Source organism: Terrapene carolina, unplaced genomic scaffold (genome assembly GCF_002925995.2).
Source record: "Terrapene carolina triunguis isolate 2854851 unplaced genomic scaffold, T_m_triunguis-2.0 Scaffold69, whole genome shotgun sequence".
Taxonomy (NCBI): domain Eukaryota; kingdom Metazoa; phylum Chordata; order Testudines; family Emydidae; genus Terrapene; species Terrapene triunguis.
Genome location: NW_020664420.1, coordinates 60,838,933 through 60,865,809, shown reverse-complemented (window position 1 = coordinate 60,865,809; position 26,877 = coordinate 60,838,933). Strand labels below are relative to the sequence as shown.

The 26,877-nt window shown below is 38.7% G+C and overlaps 1 protein-coding gene across 1 annotated transcript in view; it reads right to left on the bottom strand.

The window, feature by feature from the left end:
* MAN2A1 (mannosidase alpha class 2A member 1) overlaps positions 1-26,877 on the bottom strand; it is a 209,564-nt gene that overhangs the window by 17,746 nt on the left and 164,941 nt on the right. The window contains exons 17-20 of the mRNA XM_024196940.3: positions 26,511-26,644; positions 24,438-24,579; positions 21,459-21,592; positions 5,865-6,059 (exon numbers count right to left, since the gene is read on the bottom strand). Of these exons, the coding sequence (XP_024052708.1) occupies positions 5,865-6,059; positions 21,459-21,592; positions 24,438-24,579; positions 26,511-26,644 (605 nt within the window). The remainder of the gene's footprint in view (positions 1-5,864; positions 6,060-21,458; positions 21,593-24,437; positions 24,580-26,510; positions 26,645-26,877) is intronic.

Here is a 26,877-nt window from a genome sequence, read left to right as displayed (position 1 = left end):
ACCAAATACCTCTTTAAGCTAACTCAAGCATTTTTGAGTCTAGCAAATTGACCACAATTAGCCGCATAATGAAGAGATAAGCTGAGCACAGGTGCACAGTTCATAAGATCAAGATAACCGCAAATACCACACTAAAACATTTGGCCACCTTGATTGGTTAACCTGTTTTAAAACACGGCCAGCAAATACCATATAAAAAAGGTGCAAAGACGCAAGTGTGTGTGTGTTGACCTAAAGGAGATCACTCTCTGTCAGGCTGCACCCCCTGAACCAAAGGGACTTGCGCTTCACCGACCATCTGTACTTGGCCAATAAAAAAAACGGTCAACTAAAGGCAACTTATCTTTGGAAAAATGCAGGGTAAAATTTTGGACTAAAAAGGTCTGGTTGTGCTCGAGCTAGTTAATCTTAAGTCTGTATTAATACTATAGTTTAATTATATTAGTAAATTGTTCAAGTTGTTTAAAGATAGTAGTAGTCAACAGTTAATCAATATATAGAAACTGTATATGTTTTTGTGCCTTGCTGAAAACAGGTACAGCACTGGTAAAGTTAGTAGTTTGTAAACAATAATAGCTTTGCATGTCGCTGTGGCTGTCTTCAGTATAAGTTGTCATTCAGTTTATCATAAAAAAGCCAGTAAAAGTTTATAAGTTGTTAAATAAGTTAATAAAAAGGTTAAAATTAGTAAACTATAGTTAATTAATGTATCAGTATTGCATATAAAATTTGAGTTGGTTGGAAATGGTTACAATACATGTAAAGTCACTAGGCACATTCTGTCTGTGTTGCCTTTATGATTGTAAGTCGTTAAAAACCTTTCTTAAGAAATAATTAGCTGCTTAGTTTCTCTTTTGCGGACACTACTCAACCTCATTACATCTGTGTTGGGTGGTGGGAAGTAGCAATCACCCAAAGCCCCCCTAGGGTCCTGATGTATGCCTCCTTCTTCCATTAATCTCCACAATTATGTGTGTCAAACCTACACATCCCATTGAACCATTTACTTCGGGCTGAAGCTCTCTCTTCACTCTCCAAAGGCATTTGGACCACAGCCACTGCAACTCAAAAGGTCCAGAGACATAGATTGGCAGGACTGAACAGGAAGTCACTCATCTTGTGCAGTAATGATGGTTCTTTGAGATGTGTCCCCCATGGGTGCTCCACTGTAGGTATATCTGTGCCCCTGCACCTCTAATTGGAGATTTTAGGTAGCAATGTGCATTCAACCGTTACATGCGCTCTCCCTCCCTCGTGGCTATCTAGTGCCATGCAGGCGAACCCCCTTCAGTTAGATAGCCCTGAGGCAGACCACAAGAGAGGGAGAATCCATGTATGGGCTGAATGGATACGGTTACCTAAAATCTCTGATTAGAGGTGCAGGGGCGCAGATACATCTACAGTGGAGCACCCATAGGGACACTACTCAAAGAAGAAGTAGGAGCTCATGCTAGACTGGTCAAGAGCAACTGAGCTCCTTCATCCCTATCTGTTGCCTTTCCTGGCCAGCTTTCAAGAGCAGCTCTTTCCCAGACTTTCCCCCCACCTCCCTGTTGGTGCTGTGGCTACTGAGCACTCCAGAAACAGAATGAGGAGAGTGGCTTCTTCTCTCCACCCCTCAATTTCATGTTGGTCCAACAAACCCAGCCTCAGGGAACAGTCGTCTATTCAACTCCCAACCCTCAATGACCACTGCTGAGCCTGCGGCACCAGCTCCCAGAGCTTGTGGTGAATTAAAAGAGGGAGGAGGGGCCAACTGTCCAACGGGGGGATTGAGAGAGGGAAAATTGACAAGAGGGGAGACAGAGGGAGAGCTGTTTATAGTGGAAATACATGGACAGTTCATCTATTGGACAAAGAAAAGGAGGTTGCATATAATGTACTTTAACAAATTATTTTCTTTACATGCATCATTTAACTTCACTGACTAAAGAGGATCATTATGCAGTTGGCCAAGACAGCAACATTTACCTCTTGCCCATAAAATTTTTACTTCCAGCCCACATACTAATAAAGAATAATTTTGCCCTCAATACAGAATGAGTTGGACACTCCTGCACTATATTTTTATGATGTTGAAAACAAAAGTATTCTTAAAACAGATTGACAGAAGAAATAGTCCAAACTTTTTCCTGAACTCCAGTGATTAAAAAATGACATGTTAGAAAATAGCTGATAGAAATAAGCACAAATTGGAGTTAAAAAAACTTATATAAATGTAGTTTGTTTTTGCCAAAATATGATTGGTGAAATGACTTCCAAGGGCCTCTACCACAAGTTGGCATAATGATGTATAAGAAATTCTTTGAAATGGAAAAAACACAGCTATGTTTGGGGCATTGAAATTATTTTTATTTGGTTAAAGTGATGAGACACATGACTGACCATGTCCCTTCTGAAAATTTGAGAGCGCTGCACAAAGGCATCTTCGGGACCTTAAAATCCTGAACATCCTAATCTCACTCAAGGGACAATACTTCTGCGTAAGGACTCTGGAGAAGCCCTCAGACACAACCAAGTCACAAAGATTAGTGAGGATGTCAGGCCATCACCACTGGATTGACTGGAATGGATGATAATAGTTTCAAGCCATACTTTCTCTTAAATGTTATTTCACCTTTATTCTACTCTCTCTTTCCTATCCCCCTTTTTGGCTTCTGTGTAATCAAGATCAAGCTTGACTGGTTTTGTATCAGCTGAAATCCATGATACCATCATATCTAGCATTACAGGTTAAAGCAGCATAAATAACCTTGTTCAATTATCAAGACCTACCAGTGGCTTGAAGTTTCAGAGGGTGAAGGGCACAGACCTGTACGTGTAACATATTCTGTCTCCAGCATGTGAATAAAGCAAATATCAGTGAGACAGAAGTTATTGTCTTTTCTATTCTCTCATTCCCTCTTGTGTGTTTGTCATGCTTGTTTACGGAGCAGGAATAATTTTAACAATAACTATTTATTTAAGAGAGAATGGACTCTTTCTTTGCCCCAAGAAAAACTTAGTATCAGCAAGATTTTTAAGAGACATTTTTCATTCTGAAGGACTTTGCTAAACACAAATTAAAACATTTCCAGAATTAACAGCTATTCGACTTTTAAAGTCAAGTATTTTAACGTCTGTTTTCTTTGTTCTCTTTATATGCTTTATAAGTATTAGAATGGACCTGTAGAGCGTGGTTGCTACATTATATGCAGAGCAAAAGCTCATTATACATACCCATGAACCATAAATTAACTCTTGTGATAGTAAAACAAGAGTTCTAGTAAAAAATTAACATTTTTAAGGCAGATAACCTTTTATCACATCTTCTTTCATTCCCATCCATCAACACAACAGTAATGAGGAGGCCAAATGAAGCCTTTTTGCCACTTTCTGTCTTGTACCAGCTTCATGGCTTCACTCATCATTAAAAATTTTTGTTCTATGCCATTTTTCACTGTGTCTATCTAATGCATGCTCGGTCTTCCTCTATTTCTAGTTCCTTGCACTCTTGTGCGTATCACCATGTATGGTGTACATTCTGAGTTCATTCTTGACACGTGTCCAAACCACCACAGTCATCATTTTTTAGTCTTCTGTCATAGAATTATTTCTTGCCCTACCTGTTTTCTTTTCACTTCATTTTTTCCGGCAGTCTTGAAAAACTCTCAATAGTCTCCTCAGCCAATTCATTTCTGAGGTTGATATCTTTAGTTCGTCAGCTTTCTTCATACTCCAGCATTCCAACCTGGTACAGCAGCATTGGCACAGCAGTTGTTTCATATACACTGATTTTCATTTTTATCAAAATGTCTTTAGCTTTCCAGTACTTGCAGAGTATTATAAGTGCAGTAGCGGCTACTCCGATTCTTCTTTTGATGTCATCTTCACAGTTCCCATTCTTCAATACTAGTCCTCCAAGGAACACAATTTTTTCTCCTTGTCCTGGTTCTTTGTCTCCAACTTTTATCTTTATTTCTTCCTCTTGTCTTGCAATTGAAGTAATTCTTGTCTTCTCTGTGCCAACCTTCAGTCTGAATCTTCTGCTTCCCTGTCTCCCTTGGCAGTTATTCTCTGTAAATCCTCCAAGTCTATGAGGACAATATAATCAAGTGAATAACTTAAGATCCAAGGAAGGCACATCTGTCCCTCTAAGTGCATGAAGTTTCCTATGGTTATGAAGGGTGCTAGGTAAAGCATTCACCAAGATGCTGTAGAGGAGAACAAAGACGTACGTGGAAGTGGTGCTTGCAGAGGAGTATGCTGGATTTAGATCAGATGAAATGCAACAGATCAGCTATTTGTGATAAGACAGATATTGAAGAATACAGAACACAACCAAACCTGCTTCAATAACTTTATAGACTTCAAAGAGGCCTTTGATAGCATTTGGCAGAAAGGGTTATGGCAAATTTTGAGAATGTACAATGTCCCCAAATAATTGAGCAAGCTGAAAGAAAACATGTACAGCAAGTCAATGAGTGCAGTGAGAGTAGACAAGAAGCTGACAGAACAGTTCAGGATAACCATAGATCCCCGGGGTGCAACCGCTGTGCCCCCCTAACTCACTAACCTGGGTTGTCTCTCACAATGCCTTACTGATGACAAGCAGCAAACCACTTCAGGTGCTGTTACCACTCCGTATAACCTTAATAGACTAGGCAATATCTAGACTAAGCAGTTTTTCTCATCCCACTGGATACTGCAGATTGGTTGCAGTCTTTCATACTCAGGCTTTCCCTGTTAACCTGGGGACCAGTCTCCTCAGCTCCAGCATTCTTGTTGCCTTTAGCGTAGGCGGGGGTAGAGACAGGACCAAGCATGTGGCCTCTGTCCTCTATTTTATAACCTCATTCCATGTGCTTGGAGAACACAAGTCCAGGCATGTCTGGTGGGCATTGCAGAGTCACCAGGCAAGGGTGAGCAATTCATCTGGTGTGGCCTTGTGCATGTGAATCGTTGAATTGCAACTCCCTTGCTGAACAATAGCTGTTGATGGTTGTTCGACACTCGCCCAGGCTTTGATTACCTCCCTTGGCATTGTCGTAGCGGATCTAATCTCTGGGCAATTCCCCAACTCACAGCATATTTTAGTGACAACCGTACAACACAATCTCATAACTTCCTATGCACTAATGATTTACATATTTAGATAGAACAATGGCTTTCAGCATATCGTAACCTCTCCCATGATACCTTACATGGCATGCTTTACATGAAATATCACAATTATATACAAATGATGAATATGGAGGTTACGGGGCGCTCCCCCAAGGTATGACGTGTCACACCCCAGATTTGCTCAACTTGGTAATGAAAGCAGTAATGGCTGTAGCACTGAGAGATGAAACACTAGCAATCATATTAAGTGGAAGAACAGTGAATAACCTCACATTCACAGATATATTGACTTCATAGTAGCTATCACAACATGCCCCAAATTAAATTTATTAATCATCAGTAGTAGCAGTTGTATTAATGCAAGATAACAAGAGAAACCAAATCTCATCCAGCAGGGAATAAGCTGATTGCCTGGAGAAGTCAGGAAGAAATTTCTCTACTCCATGTACAACATTGCCCAATTGATTTGATTCACAAGGGTGGGGGGGGAAGAGATTGCTTTTCTCCATCTTTTGAATTCTCTGACTACTGCTGGAGGCAGGATGGACTTAATACACATATATGTGATGTGGAAAGTCAAATCCTATGTTTGTATGATGTTTCAAAATTAGTGACTGGTGAGAAGATGGAAATCCTTCAGCTGTTGCAGAAGAAAAAGACCTGGTGGATTCATAATTTACTTTTATAGAATGAAATATTTTCCAGACTACATCACTAGTTATATCATACATTTGTTCATAACATTAATATTTTGAACATACCTTTGATTGTATTGTCCTTAGATTGACCACATGCATGTCACAAGGCATGGATGAAGTGAGTGGAGAAAAGGCATTCAAAATCTGTGGGACACCAGATTCTGCATATGTAGTCATTGGAATTACAGGATGATTTATGAAAGAAGAAGTTATATGGCTCAGAAGAGAGGGGAAACTGACTGATGACTTTTCTTCTTTCTATAAAAAAAACAGATAAAACCACTTTGCAGTAAGTTTACATATGGCTGTCTTAATTAAATGCAAGTCTGTAAATTAAGACATATTAATTATTTTTTTACAAACAAAGACAAAACTTCTCAATCAGCTACTCACCTGCTTCTCTAATAATAAAAAAAGGTTACGTACTGGCTCGGTAACTGTTCAAGATGCGCTGCACATGTCCTTTCCATTTTAGATGTGCTCATGCACCGAAGCCAGAGAACTTTTTCCGATAGTGGTACCCGTTCGTGTGGAGCATGTGCCTTCTGCACGTTTGTTCAACTAGCTGAAGTTATGAAGGGGCGGAGCCTCCCTGACCCCACTCAGTTCCTTCGCCCAGGGAGCCAGAGTTTGCTGTGGCTCCAATGTAGAGAGCAAGGAGGATGGGTCATGGAATGGACATGTGCACACATCTTAAAGAACAGTAGTTTCTGAACAGGTAACTAACATTTCTTTAAGTGCTTGCACATGTCCATTCCACTTTAGGTGTCTAACAATTTCAAATGGAGGAGGAAATTGGTGTCTACCTAAACAAGGATGCAACACTACTCTCCCAAACATATTGTCTCTTAGGGCATAGGAGAGAGCATAAAGAGCAGTGAATATATGAAGAGAGGACCAAGTCACAGCCCTGCAAATATCACTGACGGGAACGTGACCTAGGAAAGCAGCTGACACTGCTTATGCTCTCATAGTATGCTAAAACTCTTTGAGGTCATGGAGCATTTTCATAGCACAGATAAATACAAGAGGAGATCCAGGAAGAAATCATCTGACAAGAGACAGGATGCCCTTTCATCCTGTCAGCGGAGATGAACAAGAGTTTAGGGTGGAGATGCCATAAACTCTTTAATTCTGTTCAGATAAAAGGCCACATCTTATAAATGCCCAAAGTATGAAGGTTTTCCCTATCTCTGTGGGTGTGAGGTTTTGAAAAAAAGGTAGTAAGTATGCAGAATTATTTAGATGAAAATCTGACACCACTTTAGTAAGAAATTTGAGGTGTGGATGCCAACTAACTTTACCTTTATAAAACAATATCTAAGGAGGGTCAGCTACCAAGGCCTAAAGTTCTGCTACCTCCTGGCTAAAATAATGGCCACCAGGAATGCTAACTTCATTGAGAGATGAGAAAGGGGGCGTAGCTATAGGTTCGAATGGCGGCCCTATTAAAACGGAAAGAACCAAACTCAGATCGCAGGATGGTGTGGGAACGCTAATAGGAGGCAAGGTCTGTCCAAACCTTTCAAGAACCTAACAGTCATAGGCAACACTGCCGGAACCGTGGCCCCGCCTCTGCTCTTCCTCTTTCCCCATAGCCATGTCCCTGCTCCTTATCTTCCCCCCGACCCGAGGCTCCACCCCGAGGCCAGCCCAGAACTTGGAGCCGGGCCATGCTAAGAGCCACCCAAGGAGCCCAGGCTGCTGTGGGACCCGTGTTCCCACGCACCACGGTGCACTGCCCAGGGCAGGTAGAGGGTCCAGGGCTCCCCACAGCGGTCCTGGATCCCTGGGAGGCTCTTATTACAGCCCAGCTCTGACTTCTGGCCTCGCCACGGGGCAGGGTCTTGGAGGGGAAGAGAGGAGGGGTAGGCCACAGAGAGGATCCAGGCTTCAAGGCAAGGAGATTAAGGTCCCCTTTAGTCCCCGCACTGGAAAGAGGCTGGCGCTGCCGGCAGGGGCTGCACTTCATGGTGGGGGAGCTGATCCTCTTATCAGCTCCCCTGCCACAAAGCACAGGTGCTGCTGTCGCCACTCCGCACCCCCAAACTACGCCATGTTAAAAAGTGGGTGGGCAGTACAACTTAAGGTGCCAAAGTCTATAACTCTACATTTCTAGAATGCGGCACTAGGGAGCACCTTGCAGGAGTTATCTTAACTATAACTAACTTCGGTACTGGTCATTTTATTGAGTGTTTTGAGGACTTAGCCCTCAAAGAAGAAGAGGGCTTCTTCTGGCCCGAAGAGGTCAAAGGGCTGGACTTCTGCTGCCTGCATGGCACCAGAGATGGAGAGTGGTGTCTTCTCTCTTCAACTCTCTTCCAAGTCTGGTGGAGCACTCGGAGATGGAGTTAAGTCCAAATCCCTGCATATTGAGCATCTGGGCTCTGAATGAGATCACAAAAGCTGCTTCGACCAAGATGTCTTGAAGTTGAACTTCCCTCAACTTCCTACTCCTCGTTTTAAATACCTTACAAATAGAGCAGTTATACCTGATGTGGCCTTCTCCCAAATACTTCTATCAGTGGGAGTGAGGATCACTGACTGGCCTAAATTTGTTATAGCCAGAACAGTACCTAAATCTTGGGGACTTGGACATGCCTGGGAACTGAGCCAAAAACAAGTACCACTATCTAAACGACAACTATACTAAACTACTTACAATAAAAGACCTCTAGAAAGTTTTCTTAAAGGGAAATATGGGAAAGACCATAAGACTCACACTCCAACTACCAACCATGGGTGGTCAGAAGGAACTGAAGGGGGGTTGGGATAGTTCCAACCCTTTATGCTTTCAGCTAGCAGCATGTACTGCCCCAACAAGTACCACTATGTGGAAAAGTTCTCCAGCTTCAGTGCACTGGTGTGCACACATCTAAAGTGGAATGGATATGTGCAAGCACTCAAAGAATAATAATTCTTATTCTTAATATAGCTCTTATACAAATAATCAGTAGCTTTCTCAAAAAGTTTGCAAAGGAGGTATCATTAACACTTGTGCTTTTTTTCCATGCCACCTGTCAAATCTCCTGTAAAATCTGTAAAGTCTCTTCATCCTCCTTCAAGTATCTCCTTAAGACTTACTAATGCTGTAATGCCTACAAAGCACTCCAGATGATAATGGCTAGACAGTTAGCAAAAAGACTCCTTGGTCTCCTAGGAAAATGTACCATTTACTGTTATCTTGTCTTGCCATCCCACTTGTCTATTTCATCTACCTACTCAGTCTTGTCATATATCTAGACTGTAAACTGTAGAGCAAGGATTAGGTTGTACAGCATTAATCTCAGTGGAGTCCTGATCATTTACTGTAATACAAATAATTAATAGTGCCAGCAACTTAAAATTAAAGCAAGCTACAGAATTCTATACAATTTAAATGCAAATGTTTTGTATGTTTTGATTAGTTCTCAACAGCTAAGATACATGCTAACTTTTTAAGGAAGAAGTGAGTGTTGCTTTTCCTCCTCCTGGTTAGCAGCACAACACATTTTAAATTTTGTGTGTGTGGTACAACAAACATCTGATATGTGATTCAGCTGAGAACTAAACAAGTAAACATACATCTAAATTACAAACAGGTTGTTCAATCTTAATTATAGGCAATGGTATAAACATTTCAAGTATATTATTTCATATATTTTACTGAAGATATTGCTGCATGTGTCAAAGAAAGACAGAAGGCAGAGGATTCTGCAAGTGAATCACTGGCTAGGTAAGTGGTGTAGGGCTCTGGTTTTGTGAAATATTGGTCCATCTTCTATGGGGGAGAGGAGGCTATATTGTTTGGATGGTCACCACCTCAGCAGAAGGGGGACCAATCTTCTTGAGGACAGGCTGGCTAGAGTAGTCAGGAGGGTGTTAAATTAATAGCATACGGGGAGGGGAAAAAGAGGAAAGATACAAGCACTCAGCACAAAATCAAGATATCGAGAACAAAATTTATCAAGGAATCAAAGGACATGAACAGGAGAAATTCTTCAATTACCTATACACTAATTGAATTGCTAGGAGCCTGACCAACAAACAAGAGGAACTGGAATTGGTCATTTAGGAGAATAAATTCAATCTACAGTAGAAGCTCAGAGTTACGAACACCTCAGGAATGGAGGTTATTCGTAACTCTGAAATGTTTGTAACTCTGAACAAAACATTATGGTTGTTCTTTCAAAAGTTTACATCTTAATACACCTTTGAAACTTTACTATGCACAAGAAAAATGCTACTTTTAACTGTCTTAATTTAAATGAAACAACCATGGAAACAGTTTCCTTACCTTATCAATTTTTTGTAAACTCCCCCCCCCCCCCTTTTTTTTTTTTAAAAGAAGTTTACGTTTAACACAGTACTATACTGTAGAGTATATGGGATTTTTGGTCTCTGCTGTCTGATTGCATACTTCCAGTTCCAAACATCCTTTGAATTTCTAAACATTATAGATGAGAATTTCCTAACTCAAAAAGTGTTGCAGCCATCATGGGGGAATTCTATATTAGAACTTATTCCAAAAGATAAAGAGGAACTGACCACAAGACTAAAAGTAATATATATACTTGATGCTTTAATAGGGCCAATTTCACAAAGCTGAAAACAGTATGAGCCAAATAAGCTGGGGAAAAGAATGTAATCAAAAAAATGTGAACGATTATTGGGAATCATTTAAGAACACCTTACTAAATGCCCCAAAAGCCTCAATCCCACAATTGAGGAAGAAGGCTGTGCTGGTTAAAAAAAACCGAACTGTTTAGAAAGAAAGTGAAGGCAGCTTTAAAATATAAAAGAAATAATATATAACAAATGGAACAAAGGGGAAGTTAACATTAATGAATAAGTCAGAAGTTAGGAATTGCAGAAAATTGATAAGGGACACAAAAGGAGAAAAATGTATGGCAAGCAGAGTTAAGGACAGTAATAGAGTTTTTTTAAACACACTAGGAACAAAAAGAATCCTGACAATGGTATTGGTCCATCACTAAATGGAAATGGTAGAATTATTATTAATAATAATAATAATAAATAATAATACAGAAAAGATGTTCAATAAATATTTGTTCTGTATTTGGGGGGGGGAACAGATGATGCAGTCTCATCATATGGTGATAACGACGTTTTTTCCGTTCCACTAGTGTCTCTGGAGGATGTTAAACAGAAGCTACTAAAGTCAGAAATTTTAAAATCAGCAGATCCAGATAACTTGCATCCAAAGAGTTTCAAAAGACTGGCTGAGGATCTTGCTGATTCTCAATAAGTTTTGGAACATTGGGAAAGTTCCAGAAGACTGGAAGAAAGCTAATATTCTGCCAATTTTTAAAAAGGGTAAGCAGAATACCCCAGGTAATTATAGGCCTGTCAGACTGACATCAATCCCAGGCAAGATAATGGAATGGCTGATACAGGACTCAATTAATAAAGAACTAAAGGAGGATAATGTAACTGACACAAATCAACGTGAGTTTATGGAAAATAGATCCTGTCAAACTAACCTGATATCTTTTTTTCAGTGAGATTACAAGTTTGGTTGATAAAGGTAACAGTGTTGATGTAATACACTTAGACTTCTGGAAGGTGTCTGACTTGGTCCCGCACAACATTTTGATTAAAAAACCAGAATGATATAACATTAACATGGCATACATTAAATGGATTAAAAACTGGCTAACTGATAGGTCTCAAAAAGTAACTATACAGAGAGAATCATTATTGAACTGGTCTGTTTTCAGTGGGGTCCTGCTGTGATTGGTTCTTGGAGCTATACTAGCATCTTTATCAATGACCCGGAAGAAAACAAAATCATCATAGATTAAAGTTTGGAGATGACAAAAATTAGGGGAGTGGTAAATAATGAAGAGGAAACTAATTCAGAGAAATCTGAATTGCTTGATAAATTGGATGCAATATGCATTTTAAATATGGCTAAATGTAAATTTTTTTCTTCTGGGAACAAAGAGTATAGGCCAAACTTACAGAATGGGAAATTCTATTCTAGGATGCAGTGACTGAAAAAGATTTGAGGTCATGGTGGATAATCAGCTGAACATGAGCTCTCAGCATGACACTGTGGCCAGAAGAGCTAATGTGATCCTGGAATGCATAAACAGGGGAATCTCAAATAGCAGTAGAAAGGTTACTTTATCTCTGTATTTGGCACGATGTGACCACTGCTGGAATAGCGTATGCAGTTCTGGTGCCCACAATTCAAATAGGTTGTTGATAAATTAGTGTGGGTTCGGCGAAGAGCCACAAGAATGACCGAAGGATTAGAAAACATGCCTAATAAACACGTCTCAAGGAGCTCAATCTATTTAGCTTGACAAAGAAAAGTGTAAAGGGCAAGAAGCTGTAAAACAGTTGACATCAAATGGTCCATCTTGAACCACAGGTGGGCAGGTCCACACACCCCTATATGCCCTTGTAGAGGAGCATAAAGAGCTTTTCTGTGAAGGTGTGGGCCCACAATCACTGCTTTACAATCTCCAGTTGAGAGTGCACAGGCATATGCACATTTATGGTGGAGCACCCACTGGGCTATATACTCAAAAAATGCAGCAACTCCACTGAATAGTTCTGAACAGTTGTTTCACACAATACTACTATCTGTATTTGAAACAATTTTTCTAAAAATGTTTTCAATCACATGTAAGACTTTTTAAAACTAATCTAAGTACTCAGTTCTATACTTAAACATTTAGTATAATAGCAAACAGCTCTAGATATTCAACTAAATACCTCCCAGCACAAGCTTAGTTTTCACCTAAATATTTCACCACACTTAAAATCCCTAATCTAGGATCTCCTAAATTTATAATCACATGCAGGCAATGTTTATGGTGTTGCTTATCACAGAGTGCTCTGGAATTATCTCCAACATATATTTCATATGACACCAACATAAAACTAAAATAATGAATTCTATCAAACTGAAAAGGTACTTGAAACATTTATTTACTTCTTGTCTTATGCCACTAGCACAACACTATGTTAAAACAAATATCTCTTGATTGTGAAAGTTATCCTATCGTTCCAAACAGCTTTATAAATTATGTTGAATAAACACTCTTGCCAATTCTGTTCTTCAAGACAGACTGGGGATCTCTCTCAACTCCGAAATATTAAATCTTTTCATTATTTAAAGTTTGAAAAAGTCATGACTTGTTAATTGTTATAAAATTATATTTAATATTCTTCCTTTTGTTAACACTCCTTATCCCCCATTTAAACCTTTCCCCTGCATAATGCCATTATTTAGGAGTAAATATGTTCTTTTAAATCACTGCAGAATATACAACATGCAGCTAGAAGTAAGGAAATATACACTACATCCTGTAATGACCAAACAATACTACTGGATAAGAAAGGATTACATAACTAATGACAATTTACCATTATTACCCCCCCTAACTAATCAATGGCGGAATAGTCACAGCCAACTAGTTAGTCTTGCCTTCTGAACATTTCCCTATTCTTTTTCTGCATAATCTTTCCCATCCCATCTAATTCTCAGTTTCATCTTATTGTCATGTCCCACTTCTCCATTTTTATCTGCCTTGTCCTCAAAATTAAGTTTTCTGGAAGCAACAACAGGTAGTGCCATCTTTGTTTTGGTCTCAAGTATTTTAGGATTACCTCCACCAGTTGTGTTTTAGACCCTGGCAGTAGCCAGTATCAAATGCTCCAAGATCTATAGTACAGCAGTTGCAATGTTTAAAAGGAGCTGCAGAAGCGGTACCAAAGATCCTGACATGTGTCTAAAGACGTATACATTTGCACTGGCTGCTACAGCTCCCTGGAAACCTGCTTTTAAGCATGTGAGTACAGGAGAAGAAGACTAGGACAATTATTAATTTAAAAAAAAAAAAAAAAGGCAGAAGGAAAGATGCCATGAGCAAGAGGTTGGAAAAATGCGGGTAGAACTATTTCTGCTTTCCATTTTGTTAGGAGATGTGTGTATATCAGTGATTTATTTGTAACAAAAATGATTGCTTTTTGTGTTTAAATACAACCGCTTATGCAAGAGCATTCAGTGTCAAATGGCTGACAGCACAATATCCAGGGTTACACTAGATCTAAATTTGTATTTGATAGTAGGTTGAAAACCACACAGAAATATGAAATAAATGGGAGAGATTCAAAGCAAAGTTTTATTTGATAAGTTCCATAATATTAAAATCAATGAAATTCCAGGTTTTAGTAAACATTTCTATTTACCTCACGCAGTTACAGAAATACCATTTTGTCTGGGAATTTAGCAACTGAAGTCGGAGAAAGGAGGGATCAGGGCAGGTTGATACATGGGGAGAGGAAAAGCTAAAAGCTTCTGTCATTGGGATGTGGACAGGATTTTAAAGTATTGAGCACCACCTCTACCTTCTTCAACTCAATTTTTAAAATAACTTTCCAAGTGGTGACATGGGAATATTTATTAGTAAATACTAATACTCTGCACAGAGGATTTCAAAAAGCTTTACAAAAGGTGTGAAAACATCATTTGACTAATGAGGAAAATGAGGTAGAGAGATTTAGTGGCCCTTAGTATACATTTAGTAAAGGTGAGATGAATGATGAAGAGTCCTGAGCTTGCAAATAGAGAACTTGAAACAACAGCTCTGAGAGCTGTAAACTCCCTCTATTCCTCTCAATTGTATATTAACTCTGAAGTCTAACTATAACTATTGAGGGGAGATTTTCCAAATGCACAAGGGGCTCCCACATTGACTTTCAACTAGAGCTAGCTGCCTGTTTGTGTTTTTTGTAAATCTCCTCCTTAATAATACATGTTAACTATTTCATTGCATTTCAACTAATCTGTTTTATCCACTGTTGCTGGATGCAGTGACAACTCCTAAACAAATACTTTGACTCAGTTTTTAATAGGGGTAATGAGGAGCTTAGGGGTAGTGGTAGGGTGGTTAATGTCAGTGAGGATATAGAGGTAGAAATTACCACATCTGGATGTCAAACTCAAACAGCTTAATGAGAATAAATCAGGGGCCCCAGATAATCTCTATCCAAGAATAGTAAAGGAACTGGCACATGAAATTGCAAGACCAATAGCTAGGATTTTTAATGAATCTGTTAACTCAGGGAGCATACCCTATGACTGGAGAATTACTAATTTAGTACCTGTTTTTAAGAAAGGAGAAAAAGTGATCCAAGAAACTACAGGCCTGTTAGTTTAACCTCAATTACATGCAAGGTCTTAGAACAAATTTTGAAATAGAAAGTTGCTAAAAGATATAGAGGTAAATGGTAATTGGGATAAAATACAACATCGTTTTACAAAAGGTAGATCATGCCAGACCACTTGATCTCTTTCTTTGAGAAGATAACTGATTTTTTAGACAAAGGAAATGTAGTAGATCTAATCTACCTGGATTTCAATATGGCATTTGATAGAGTTCCATATGGGAAATTAGTTAAATTGGAGAAGATGAGGATTAAGGGGAGACAACAATGGGTCATGCTGGAAGGTGAACTGTCAGGCTGGAATGAGGTTACTAGTGGAGTTCCTCAGGGATCGGCCATGGGACTAATCTTATTAACATTTTATTACTGACCTTGGCACAAAAAGTGGGAGTGTGCTAATATCATTTGCAGATTACACGAAGTTAGGTGATATTGCCAATATAGAGGACTAGAATATCATACAAGAAGATCTGGATGACCTTGAAAACTGGAGTAATAGAAATGGGTTGATATTTAATAGTGGGAAAGTGCAAGGTCATGCACATAGAGATAAGAATTTTTGCTATAAGTTTGGGGCTTATCAGTTGGAAGCGACACAGGAGCAGAATGACCTTGCGAACCGGATGATGGCAGGATGATTATGAGCCACTAATGTGATGCAGCCATGAAAAAGGTTACTAAAGTCCTAAAATGCATCAGGCAAGGTATTTCCAGTAGAGATAAGGAAGTGCTAGTACCATTATACAAGGCACTGGTGAGATCTCATCTGGAATACTGTGTGCAATTCTGGTCTCTCATGTTTAAGAAAGATGAATTCACACTGGAATGGATGCAGAGAAGGGCTACCTACCTTATGAGATGAGACTCAAAGAACTTGGCTTGTTTAAAGTAACCAAAAGAAGGCTGAGAAGAGATACAATTACTCTATAAACACATTAGAATGATAAATACCAGGAAGGGAGAGGAGTAAGTTAACTGCCAATGTGGACACAAGACCAAATGGACATAAACTGGCCATCAACAAATTTAGGCTTCAAATAAGACAAAGGTTTCTAAATATCAGCCTTCCAAGGGGAGCAGTAGGGGCAAAAAACCTAACTGGCTTCAAGATTGAGCTTGATAAATTTATGGAGGGGACGGTATGCTGAGACTGCCTACAATGTTAAACAGCCTATTTGCGACTGCTAGTAGCAAATATCCCCAATGGCCAGTGATGGGACACTAGATGGGGAGAGCTCTGAGTTACTACACAGAACTCTTTCCTGATGTCTGGCTGTTGGGTCTTGCTGAAATGCTCAGGGTTGGGAAGAATTTTCCCCAAGGTCAGACCGAGGTTTTTTTTGCCTTCCTCTACAGCATGGGGCACAGGTCATTTGCAGGTTTAAACTAGTGTAAATGGTGGATTCTCTGTAATTTGAAGTCTTTAAATCATGATTTGAGGACTTCAGTAACTCAGACACAGGTTATGGGTTTATTAGAGGAGTGGGTGGGCAAAGTTTTGTGGCCTGCAACGTGCAGGTCAAACTAGATGACCACGATCATCCTTCACGCCTTACAGTCCATGAGTCTATGAGGCTGACATTGAGGCGTAAAACAGTGGGGTGGCCAACTGTTGTCAAGGCTTATTGAGGTAGAGGAAAACTCATCAAAAAGTTTCAAATGACTATCTTTACTTCCTATTTTGGGCAGAAGTCAGTTATTTAATATTGATTGAATTACTGTCATATTCAATAAATATCCACCATTTTTTTCATGTACTTGAAACTGCCACATACCCTCCACTTTGGCACATAATTTATCACCAGAACTTTGCAGGGAAAATCTTGCCACAGAATTCTGGTCTAGCTTGCCACAGAGTACAATTTGCTTTGATCGTGAGTATCTTCTTGATCAGAGAACTAAGAGGAGAATAAAGACATCTGTATGCCCTCAAAAACACTAGAAAATCTACTTTAAAGGAACCAACATGCACTGAAAGTTTGGACTAGATAATGTAACCGGGCTTTTTCTTCCAACATCTATGGTTCTGTGCTCTCTCTCTTTGAATAGGCGATTCCTTTTCTCCCTCATGTTAAAATTGAAACTTAAGAATAATCACAGACAATGAAGAATTACACTACAATTAACAAAGATGGGTTTAAGCAATATCACATCAGTAACAAGAATTTATTATTTGCACAGATTATGTACTTTATAGTAAAATGCTTTTATTCTTGTAATTCTTGTGGGACTCTTTTTTATCCTGTAGAAGTCCACATCTCTGATTCTAAGATATCCTTGGTGCATTTGACCTGTGTTTACACTGCCTTTGTGTATTTCCGAAGTTCTCCCAGGTCTCATGCCTTCCCATAACTTTCTTATACATTTTGAATGTGCACTTAGCATTAAGAAACCCAGGGTCTTAGTGCCATTTGTTAAAGGCAAAACAACTATTCTGGTGGTAAGTAATTCATCAGTTCATTGGATTCTATCAAACCATATGGAAGCTATTTTTTGCCTACCACTGTGCCTAATCTTGAAATTTTGTATTCCGATTACTTCTGCTGCATTCAGATTCCCTCCATAGACCCTTTCCCTGCAACAATCTCACCCCTGCCAGAGCCTTTCACTGGCCCATGTAGCTACACACCACAATGTGGATGCAGCCTGCTTTTCACTGCAGTGTGTAGCTACACATAACCTACATGTCGCTGCAAGAGGTCTGCACTGTAGACATAGCCTTAATGGCTTCATTCATGCATTTAACAACAGAGTCCCACATATGAAATTTTGCAGACCATTTAATGTGTGCTATTGCATTTAGGCTCTTTGAATACAAAAGTGTAAGAGCAGATTTGCCCCCTTTGTACATTTCCATGATTATACTAGGTAAAGTTTATTATGACAACTTCTTGATTTTTCATTTGATAAACATTTTAATCTAAATTCATTTTTGGTAAGTTTAATTAGTCAATTAAGACCTGAAATACCACTCAAAGTTGATAAATATCTGCCTCAAATACTGCTAATATAAAATAATTCAAAGAAATGGCAATAAGAAAATATTTAGGTAGATGACAAGTATGACTAGAAAGGCTGTCAGGGCCAAACTAAAATATAATTCACTATGCTTTAAAATGGTCCATCAACATATTTTATCCTCAGATTTTCTTTATTCTCTTGTCTTTCATTTTCTATAAAATGAATTGATAGCTTGCATCTGACAATGATTTTAAAACAAGCTAATCTTAAACTCAACAGTCATAAAAATATTAGTTGCCAGTAATAGAATATACTCATCCTATTATAAGATTTAAAACCTAAAAAGTGCACTAGCCCTTATGGCTGGTGCCTGATTATAGGAAAGTGTCCCGAGGACCAGAAAAAAACCACTCAGCCACTATAGTGCAGCCTTCTGACAAATGATGCACACTCCTGGCTAGGAGGACTGCCACTGGTCAAACTCGGTGAGCTATAGCTCCTGCAATGACATATGCTACTAAGCCTGCAGTAAGCCTCATTAAAATCTGCCTTCCTCCAATGCATGAAGATTGTAGTGCACGGAGAGAGTAAGCACGAGTCCAATGATTTCAGCAGCTCCCTCAGCCTGTTTATGTGAATTTTCTCACTTCTTCACTCAGTCCAACTCCAGCTCCTTCCTCTGCCCTTTTGTTGTTACTGTGGTGTGCATGTCAGTTGCTGCCTCATGCAGTATCTGTAGACCACCTACCAGTAGTTTGCTGTAAAGACAGGTGCGCTTCAGTTAATGCTAGAGTAATGTAGAAATGAGAAAGGTTTAATAACTAATGATTTTTAAGTGAGTGGATGCTGCTCCCTGCTATGCAAAAGAGATATTAAACTTTCATATTCTTGACCTGTGTCATGTGACTGGAGCCAGGAAATGAAGATCACACTCTGACCAGCACTCCTGTGTATCAAATCTATTATGTAGTGTCAGAAGAAAACTGAATCTTTGGCAAAAATAGAGCAAATGAAGACACCTGTATCCCTCAGTCTGCAAAGGAAACTGGAAGAGAATTGGAGGTGGTAGCAGAATTTCCGAATTTTCCTGGAAGCAGGTGGTATTGCAGAGAAACTGGAGATGGTGAAATTCTTTACAATGCTACAAGTGGCAGGCCCAGAGGCTTTGGAGATCTATAAGGCAATCCAGTAGAAGCAAGAAAATGATTGTAAACAGCTAACCAAAATTTCAAGAATACTATGAGTCATGCAAAAATGTCACTTATGTAGGCACATTTTCTTTACTAGGAACGAGTTGCCAGGTGTATCATTGAGCCTTATGTTAAAGAGCTATGTATTAGACCTAAATCATATCAATTTGAACTGTTAACTAGATGAAGCAATTAAAGACCAAATTATTTGTGGTATAACTGATAAACAAGTCAAAGCAAAGTTATATTATGAAAAACTGAAATTAGTGATAGAACTGAAGTTCGTCTAATTAAAAATACATACCAAGGCATAAAAAAGTAAACAAACAGCAGAGACCATATATATTTGTAAGAAATGCAGAGGAATCATCACACAAAGATTTCCAGCACAAGGAGTGCAGTGTCATGCATGCAATAAAAAAAATTAAATATGTTACTCTCAACACAAATTGCAAAGAAATATAAAATACATTCAAGCAAAATATATTAATGAACATATAGCTGAAGGACAAATCACTGTGGTACAAAAAAAATCAGTTCTTTGTTGGTTCTCAATAAATTTGCAAAGCAATTTTCTACAAAAAGATTGGTGTGTGGCATGAAAAATAAATTAAAAATTTAAAATTAACTTTTAAAGAATGTGGTGAGATGTTTAATGGACTGGGATGCACTACGTATATGACATCACACAGAGAGATCCCCAAAAACGGAAATACTTTCCAGCTTCCAAAGTTACATCTTTAATGCACTTACCATCAACTTGCCTTAATAGTCTGCACCACATTTTTATTATATCTATATCTATATAAGCTCAAGAATCTCCTTTCTTATGTAACAGTGCTAGCAGATACTCAATGGATAGATGATAGCCTTTTTATTTGGAAGCAGATTGACAGGTTACACTGAATATCTGTGTGACTGATCTGAATGGCACAATGTCATCTGGAAACAGTCCAGGTAAGGTGAATACATCCACTTAGATACATTTATGAAACATTTTACGAGCGGGTGGATATGTTACAGCCCGAGGATGAGATTTTCAAAGCAGTGAAGATGACTTACACAGGTCTTCCTTTGAAACTGATGGAAGATGTGTGGCTAAGACCCCTGCATTTGCTCTGAAAATCTCAACCCTAGTTTTCACTTTTGTTTTTGTGAAGTCAAAATCAGGTTTCTCAGGCTTACCTGTGAAAACGGATTACAAACATATAGTATTTGAAATATGGCTGGATTCAAGTTATTATGGGAATCTTACTTTTTGCACTACCTATCTTTAGTTCTAAGATTCATAACCTTAGTGTTGCATTTAATCTAAATATGTCAAAAGTGTTTGTGCAAAAAGTCTCAACTTATGTTATAGACTTAAGAAGATCACTATTTAGCTTATCAGAGAAGCTGAAGAGGTGACTACATCACAGTCCATAAGTACCTATACAAGAAGATGATTTCTGATAGTAGATGCCTCTTTAATCTATCTGACAAAGAGTTAAGATTTGATGGCTGGAAGTTGGAGTTAGAAAATTGAAAATGGAAATAAGGCATAATTTTTATTTTATTTTTTTAAACACTGAAGTTAATTAATACTTGGAACAACTTACCGAGGGATGCGAAGGATTCTCCACTCTCTGAAGTCTTTAAATCAAGACCTGATATCTTTCTAAAATATATGCTCGTGCTCAACAAGATGTTACGGGCTTAATGCAGGAATTATGGTATAAAATTTTATGGCCTGTTATATACAGGAGGATGTCGACTAGAGGATCACAACAACAACAAAAAAATCTATGAATCAAACGAACACTGGAATTTAATTTTAAGTGGTATAGTGTAAGTATCCTCATCACTCCAGTGGTTGCTATCACCCATATAAAAAAAAAATTAATTCCAGCTCCTTTGTATATTACAAGTTTATACACAATTCCTCATTTTTAGAAACTGCCTTCTGATTTTAAATCCACTCAGCATTGTAGCTGCTGTCATTAGTCTCTACTCTTGCAATATGATACTCGATTGGTCCTCCCCAGGCTTATTTCCCCATAGTGATGGAAAAAGAAAGGAGAGAAGAGAAAAAAAACTGAGGGAATAAGAGGGGACATACAAGGGTAAATGTTTGTAAAAGGAAGAGCAAATCAAACTGACCAATATTATTATTGCATATAACATTCTCATATCTTCCTGGCTTACATACAGTGAGACAATTTAGATAGGTCAGATACCTACACATCAGGTATTTTTGCTTAAATATTTCTTTACAGAATATCAAATATTTATATCTTCCGTTTTATTGAAAATACAGCAGATAAACCCATGTAATTACTCCTACCTCATCTACTTCATTTCTTCTCTCCAGCAGAAGTCGGAACAGATTAGCTGTGATCTTGTTATCTTGGAGACCCTGTCCAAGGCCACGGTTGTCATCCTGCATAAGTCGACGGTCCATAATGACTTCTAACTGTCCTGAAAAACAAATATTGAGGTTATGTTGATGATAGCAGTATGTGCTGCTTTTATTAACCACATGAACGTTATTACTATAAACAGCAATGGTAAAAATAATCCAGATAATAGTTCTTGCAGCTAGAGAGTTTGTGATATTGATGGTATTGGGAGGGTTGAATAAGCATTTTCATAATGCCCTGGCTTTGGTTGCTTATAATATTCTCCAATTTTTACTTATCAGGCTAACATTTTCAAGCAGTGGTCTCTGGATAAGACTGGGTTTTTTTCCAAGTTTGTACAAAAGTTAGTAAGATGTTTGAGCTGCAGGAAAATGACAAATACTTTCCCTATTATAAAAGAAATTCCAGAAATTTCTATTTGAACAGCTCTAGCCCTACAACAGGGGGATGTGAAAGTTGAAATTTTACAGGAAAAGAGGGATTACTTAGGAGTAACTCTTGTTCTTCAAGAGTTGCCTCTGTGCATTTACACTTATGAGATGTGGCAACAGGCTGATAAACTGGCTTGAAAAGCTTGTGCCCATAGGGGTTGCATGAGAGATATGATATGTGAGGGTGAGGTCATTGGCCTATTCCATGTAACAAAGTGCACCTCCAACATTCCTTCTTTCTAACGACCAATGTTACACAGAACTCTGACGTAGAGCAGATGGGCAGATAAACTCTATGAAACTAAGACCAGAAGGGAATATTAGATTGTCTATCCTGACCTGTATATTTCACTCCATACTCCCACATTAAGCACAAATACTTTATTTAGACTAAGGCCTAAGCAGCTTTCTGCACTGTAACTCCTGAGGTGCACACACTGCCAGCAACTTAGTGCACAGAAACTGCGCTGTTGTAGTGCTCTAAAAAAACCCACCCCAACGAGAGGCGTAGAGCTGCTAGGTGGTCTAGTGGCAGAACTGGAATGTGCGTGCCATCTATCGTCCCTCCGCAGTTAGGGAAGCCCATTTGTGCAAAACCATCCACAATCTCAAGCATGTTGCCCAGAGTCACAGTCTTTCAGAGCAGGATGTAATTAATGGCACTGCACACTTCCATCAACACGACTCCAACGGTCGACTTTCCCACTTCGAACTGGTTGGCGACTGATTGATAGCAGTCTGGAGTAGCCAGCTTCCACAGTGCAATTGCCACGCTCTTCTCCAGAGACAGAGCAGCTCTCATTCTCGTGTCCTTGCGCCACAGGGCTGCGGTGAGCTCATCACACAGTCCCATGAATGTGGCTTTCCTCATGCCAAAGTTCTGCAGCCACTGCTCATCATCCCAGATGTGCATCACGATGTGATCCCACCACTCGGTGCTTGTTTCCTGAGCCCAAAAGCAGCGTTCCACTGTGGTCAGACCTCCATGAATGCCACAAGCAATCTCGTGTCGTAGCTACTATGTGTGGCGAGATCAATGTCGCACTCCTCTTGCCTTTGTAGTTTAAGGAATAACTCCACTGCCACTCGTGATGTGTTGGTCAGAGTGAGCAGCATCCTGGTCAGCAGTTCGGGATCCATTCCGGCAACCCGAAAGAGGCAGGGCGTGCAGTACACAAACTGTTGAAAGATGGCGTCAAATGTGGACGGAAGCACAGGGATTGCTATGATGCGAAGCAATGCATCACGGGTCATTGGGACAGGACCCAGGATGCCCCACGACCTCCTCTGCCTTCCCACAAGGCTTAGCGGCAAAAGAGAAAGAGGTGCTCTGTGGGATAGCTGCCCAGAGTGCACCACTCTGAATACTGCTGCAAGTGCCGCAAGTGTGAACATGCTATTGCACAGGCAGCTGTCAGTGTGAACACACAACAACAGTTTTCCTTCTGCGCTCTCTGAGCGGCACTGTAACTTTGTCGTGTAGACATGCCCTAAAGGGGGTGGGGGGAGATAGTACATAAGGATCTACTGAGATAGCACCTAGAGTACTATACAAATCTTTCAGCACCACTTCATATGCTTAAACAGGATTTATTCATGAACACTTTTATGCATAAAAGTAAATACTAAAAACTAGTTTTATGAACTGGGTTGGTAGATAGGAAACTTCTATTCACCTTCTCTTACAATGCAAGAATAAGGGGATATTCAATTAAATCAAAAGGTAGAAAATTCAAAACTGATTAAAGAACATACTTTTTCACACAACACAAAATTAGATGGTGTAACTCACTGCAATAAGGTATCACTGAAGCCAGAAGCTTAGCAGTATTCAAAAAAACACTTTTATAGATAAACAAAACTATCCAGAATTATAAAAGCAAACATTAAAAAAACCCAAGAGCAATGGATTGGACATAATCCCATCTCCTTAAGGACATAAAATAACCTCTAACTAATGGGAGTTAGAAAGAGAGTTTCTGTGGGAGTCAAGTATCAGAGGGGTAGCCGTGTTAGTCTGGATCTGTAAAAAGCAACAGAGAGTCCTGTGGCACCTTTAAGACTAACAGATGTATTGGAGCATCCGACGAAGTGGGCATTCACCCACGAAAGCTTATGCTCCAATACATCTGTTAGTCTTAAAGGTGCCACAGGACTCTGTGGGAGTAAATCTTGTATCTGACTACTGCATGGCTTCCTCTTAGCAACTAGTGCTCGTCACTGCTGGAGGTAGGATACTAGAGTGGCTGGACACTAGTATTCTGATTCAGAATGGCCACTCCCATGCTCCTAATATATTTCTCACACTACAAACTGTAATGTTTTAGATGTAGTAAAAATGTTTCCTTTTTCTTTACATTCTCAAGGAATGGATACTACACAGCATAGTAATCTGTGAAACAATCCTCTGAATACTTGAGATGATTTAATATGTAGGTCAGATTTTGAAAACCTTTCCCATACTGTACTTACCACTTTTCAAGCTTGTAACACCTAGAGACTGAGCAGAATGTAGAGTCAAACGAATGCCATCATCCTGGATATAAGCCATTGTAGTCATTGGATAGATATTTGCTTGAAGAGGCAATTTGTTCATTGCCACTCTGGGCTGAATCTACAATATCAAAATTAACATCAGTACATTCCACTGATATTTAAATATGTAAAAAAATGCAAAATATCTTTCTAGGCATTTATCTTATATGCTTTGGGAGCAACAATTGATAGACACCAAAGCAAGTCCCTCCACCGTATCATTCAGCTTTGCAGGGACTTATGGCCAACATTACTTCAGAAGTGGTGTAACTTACACATACTTGTAGTTCAAAGTAGTTTTCAAAAAATGGAAGGTTCTTCAATGGAATTTGAATAAAGAATTGTAATGGCTCTTAGCATGAGGAGCAGTATTTTTGAGAGAATTTTTTTTCTTTTTGTTTAGAAAGTAGATTGTGAATAAGCTCAAAGTAGTGTAAGAATTATTCCTAGGATTTCTAGCACCGATATAAATAATAGAAATCTACAGACATTTCTTGCAATCTGTATAGATGAATGTATAATATTATTAAATGTTCTTTAGTTATTTAAAACTTCACTTGATTTTTTTTTGATTTAAGTGCAGTACTACTTTGAAATAATTAAATAAAATGGCAATTTCTTACTTGACAGATTTGGGTCCCTATGTACTCAGAATCATATCTGGTGAGAATAGTGAAACAAAAGTTTTTACTACTTTTTACTTCTACAAACACCACAGAGCCAACATAGCTAAGAAAAATGATCTGCATTCTTTCCCATCAGATGCATCATCAATACTACGGCTTACTATGTTCCAATCAATTATTATATAATTTATATGCATCACAGTAGCCGCTAGAGGTCCCAAATAAGATCAGGGCCTGCTAGGCACTGTGCAAACACGTAGTAAGAGCCAGCATCCGCTCCAAATATCTTATAATCTAAATAGACAAGACAGAAAAGGAAAGGAATACAACATATCTATAGGGCGTGTGATGATTTGTTAATGACCTCTTAGTTCAATTTATTTTTATGCTTTGACCTCGAGAACTGTTTTTCAGGTGATCACAATGTGGACTGAGAAAAATGTGTGGTTGCCAGAAATGTTCTTGATACAACTGATGTAGCTTTGAAGTCCATTTTAAGGGTGGATTCTACTTTCCTGTTTGCAGGGGTTTGTTCTTTGTTGGGGTTGGTGGGTTGTTTTGCTTTTTTAAGAGAAGGCACCTTCCTCAGGAAATATTATGTCCTTTGCCATGGATGCTATCACTTTATCAATGTTGGGGAGTATTAAAAAGGAATTTTTGGTTTCTTAGATTCTGCAGAATTTCATGGCCTCTTGACAGAGCAGATGCCAAAATACAAACTCTGAGAAGTTATTTAAATCTTAAATTGCCTTGAAATGGAACATATATTTCTCCTTGAAAGTCTCTGCAATATTTGTAACATGCTAACTTCCAGGACTACTAACATCTACTTTAGTACATTATGTAGACTGAAGTTTCTGAGACAAAAATCTGAGTCTTCTACATATTCTGCAGCACACACAATGCTGATGGCACTCAAAAATAATGAAAAATGAAATACTTAATTTTTAAAAATATCTCCTCCTCCTTCCAATATTCATGCACAGAGGAGATTATTTTTGAAGAAGTCTAAAGCATCATACAAAATAATAATAATAATAATAGTCTATAAACAAAGGATATATTCGTACCATCATATTGTTATAACCAAACACAGTTTTTGTATACAACAAATGTCTGTCTGTCATGACAAACCAGCCTAAAATAAACATTTTTGAATCTTGGAAAAGCCATTCATAGAATTTAAGTGCATCTAAGTCAGGTCAGGAAAAATAGTATACATTTAAATCAATGCCTACTTTCAAAATAATTAACATTCTCATACTAAACTATTATTTGCTTGGGTAAATAAGACAAAAAAAATCAATTAAAAAACCAAGTATTAAGCCATGATGATTCTAAATTGTCATAGTCACTATATTCAGAATTAACAGATGGTAATTACCTGATATCCATTAAGGTCAGTGTAAAACCTGTTTTGGCTGTTTACGTCAGATGAAATTCTCATTGCAATCTCACGATTGTATTCTCCTCTAATGTCCACAATATTGGACAGCTCAAGAGACTCACCTTCCAATCCTAAATTTAAAAGTATATTTACAATTTCTGATTATTAAAAAATAAAAACCAAGTTCTATAGAGCTCTCCCCATAGCATAACAATGTTCCAATTCCGCTCGATCAATTTTCCTTCCATGTTAATGTCTACCCTTATAGAGAGAAGTACACCTCTACCTCGATATAACGCGACCCGATATAACACAAATTCGGATATAATGCGGTAAAGCAGTGCTCGGGGGGGGTGGGGGGGGG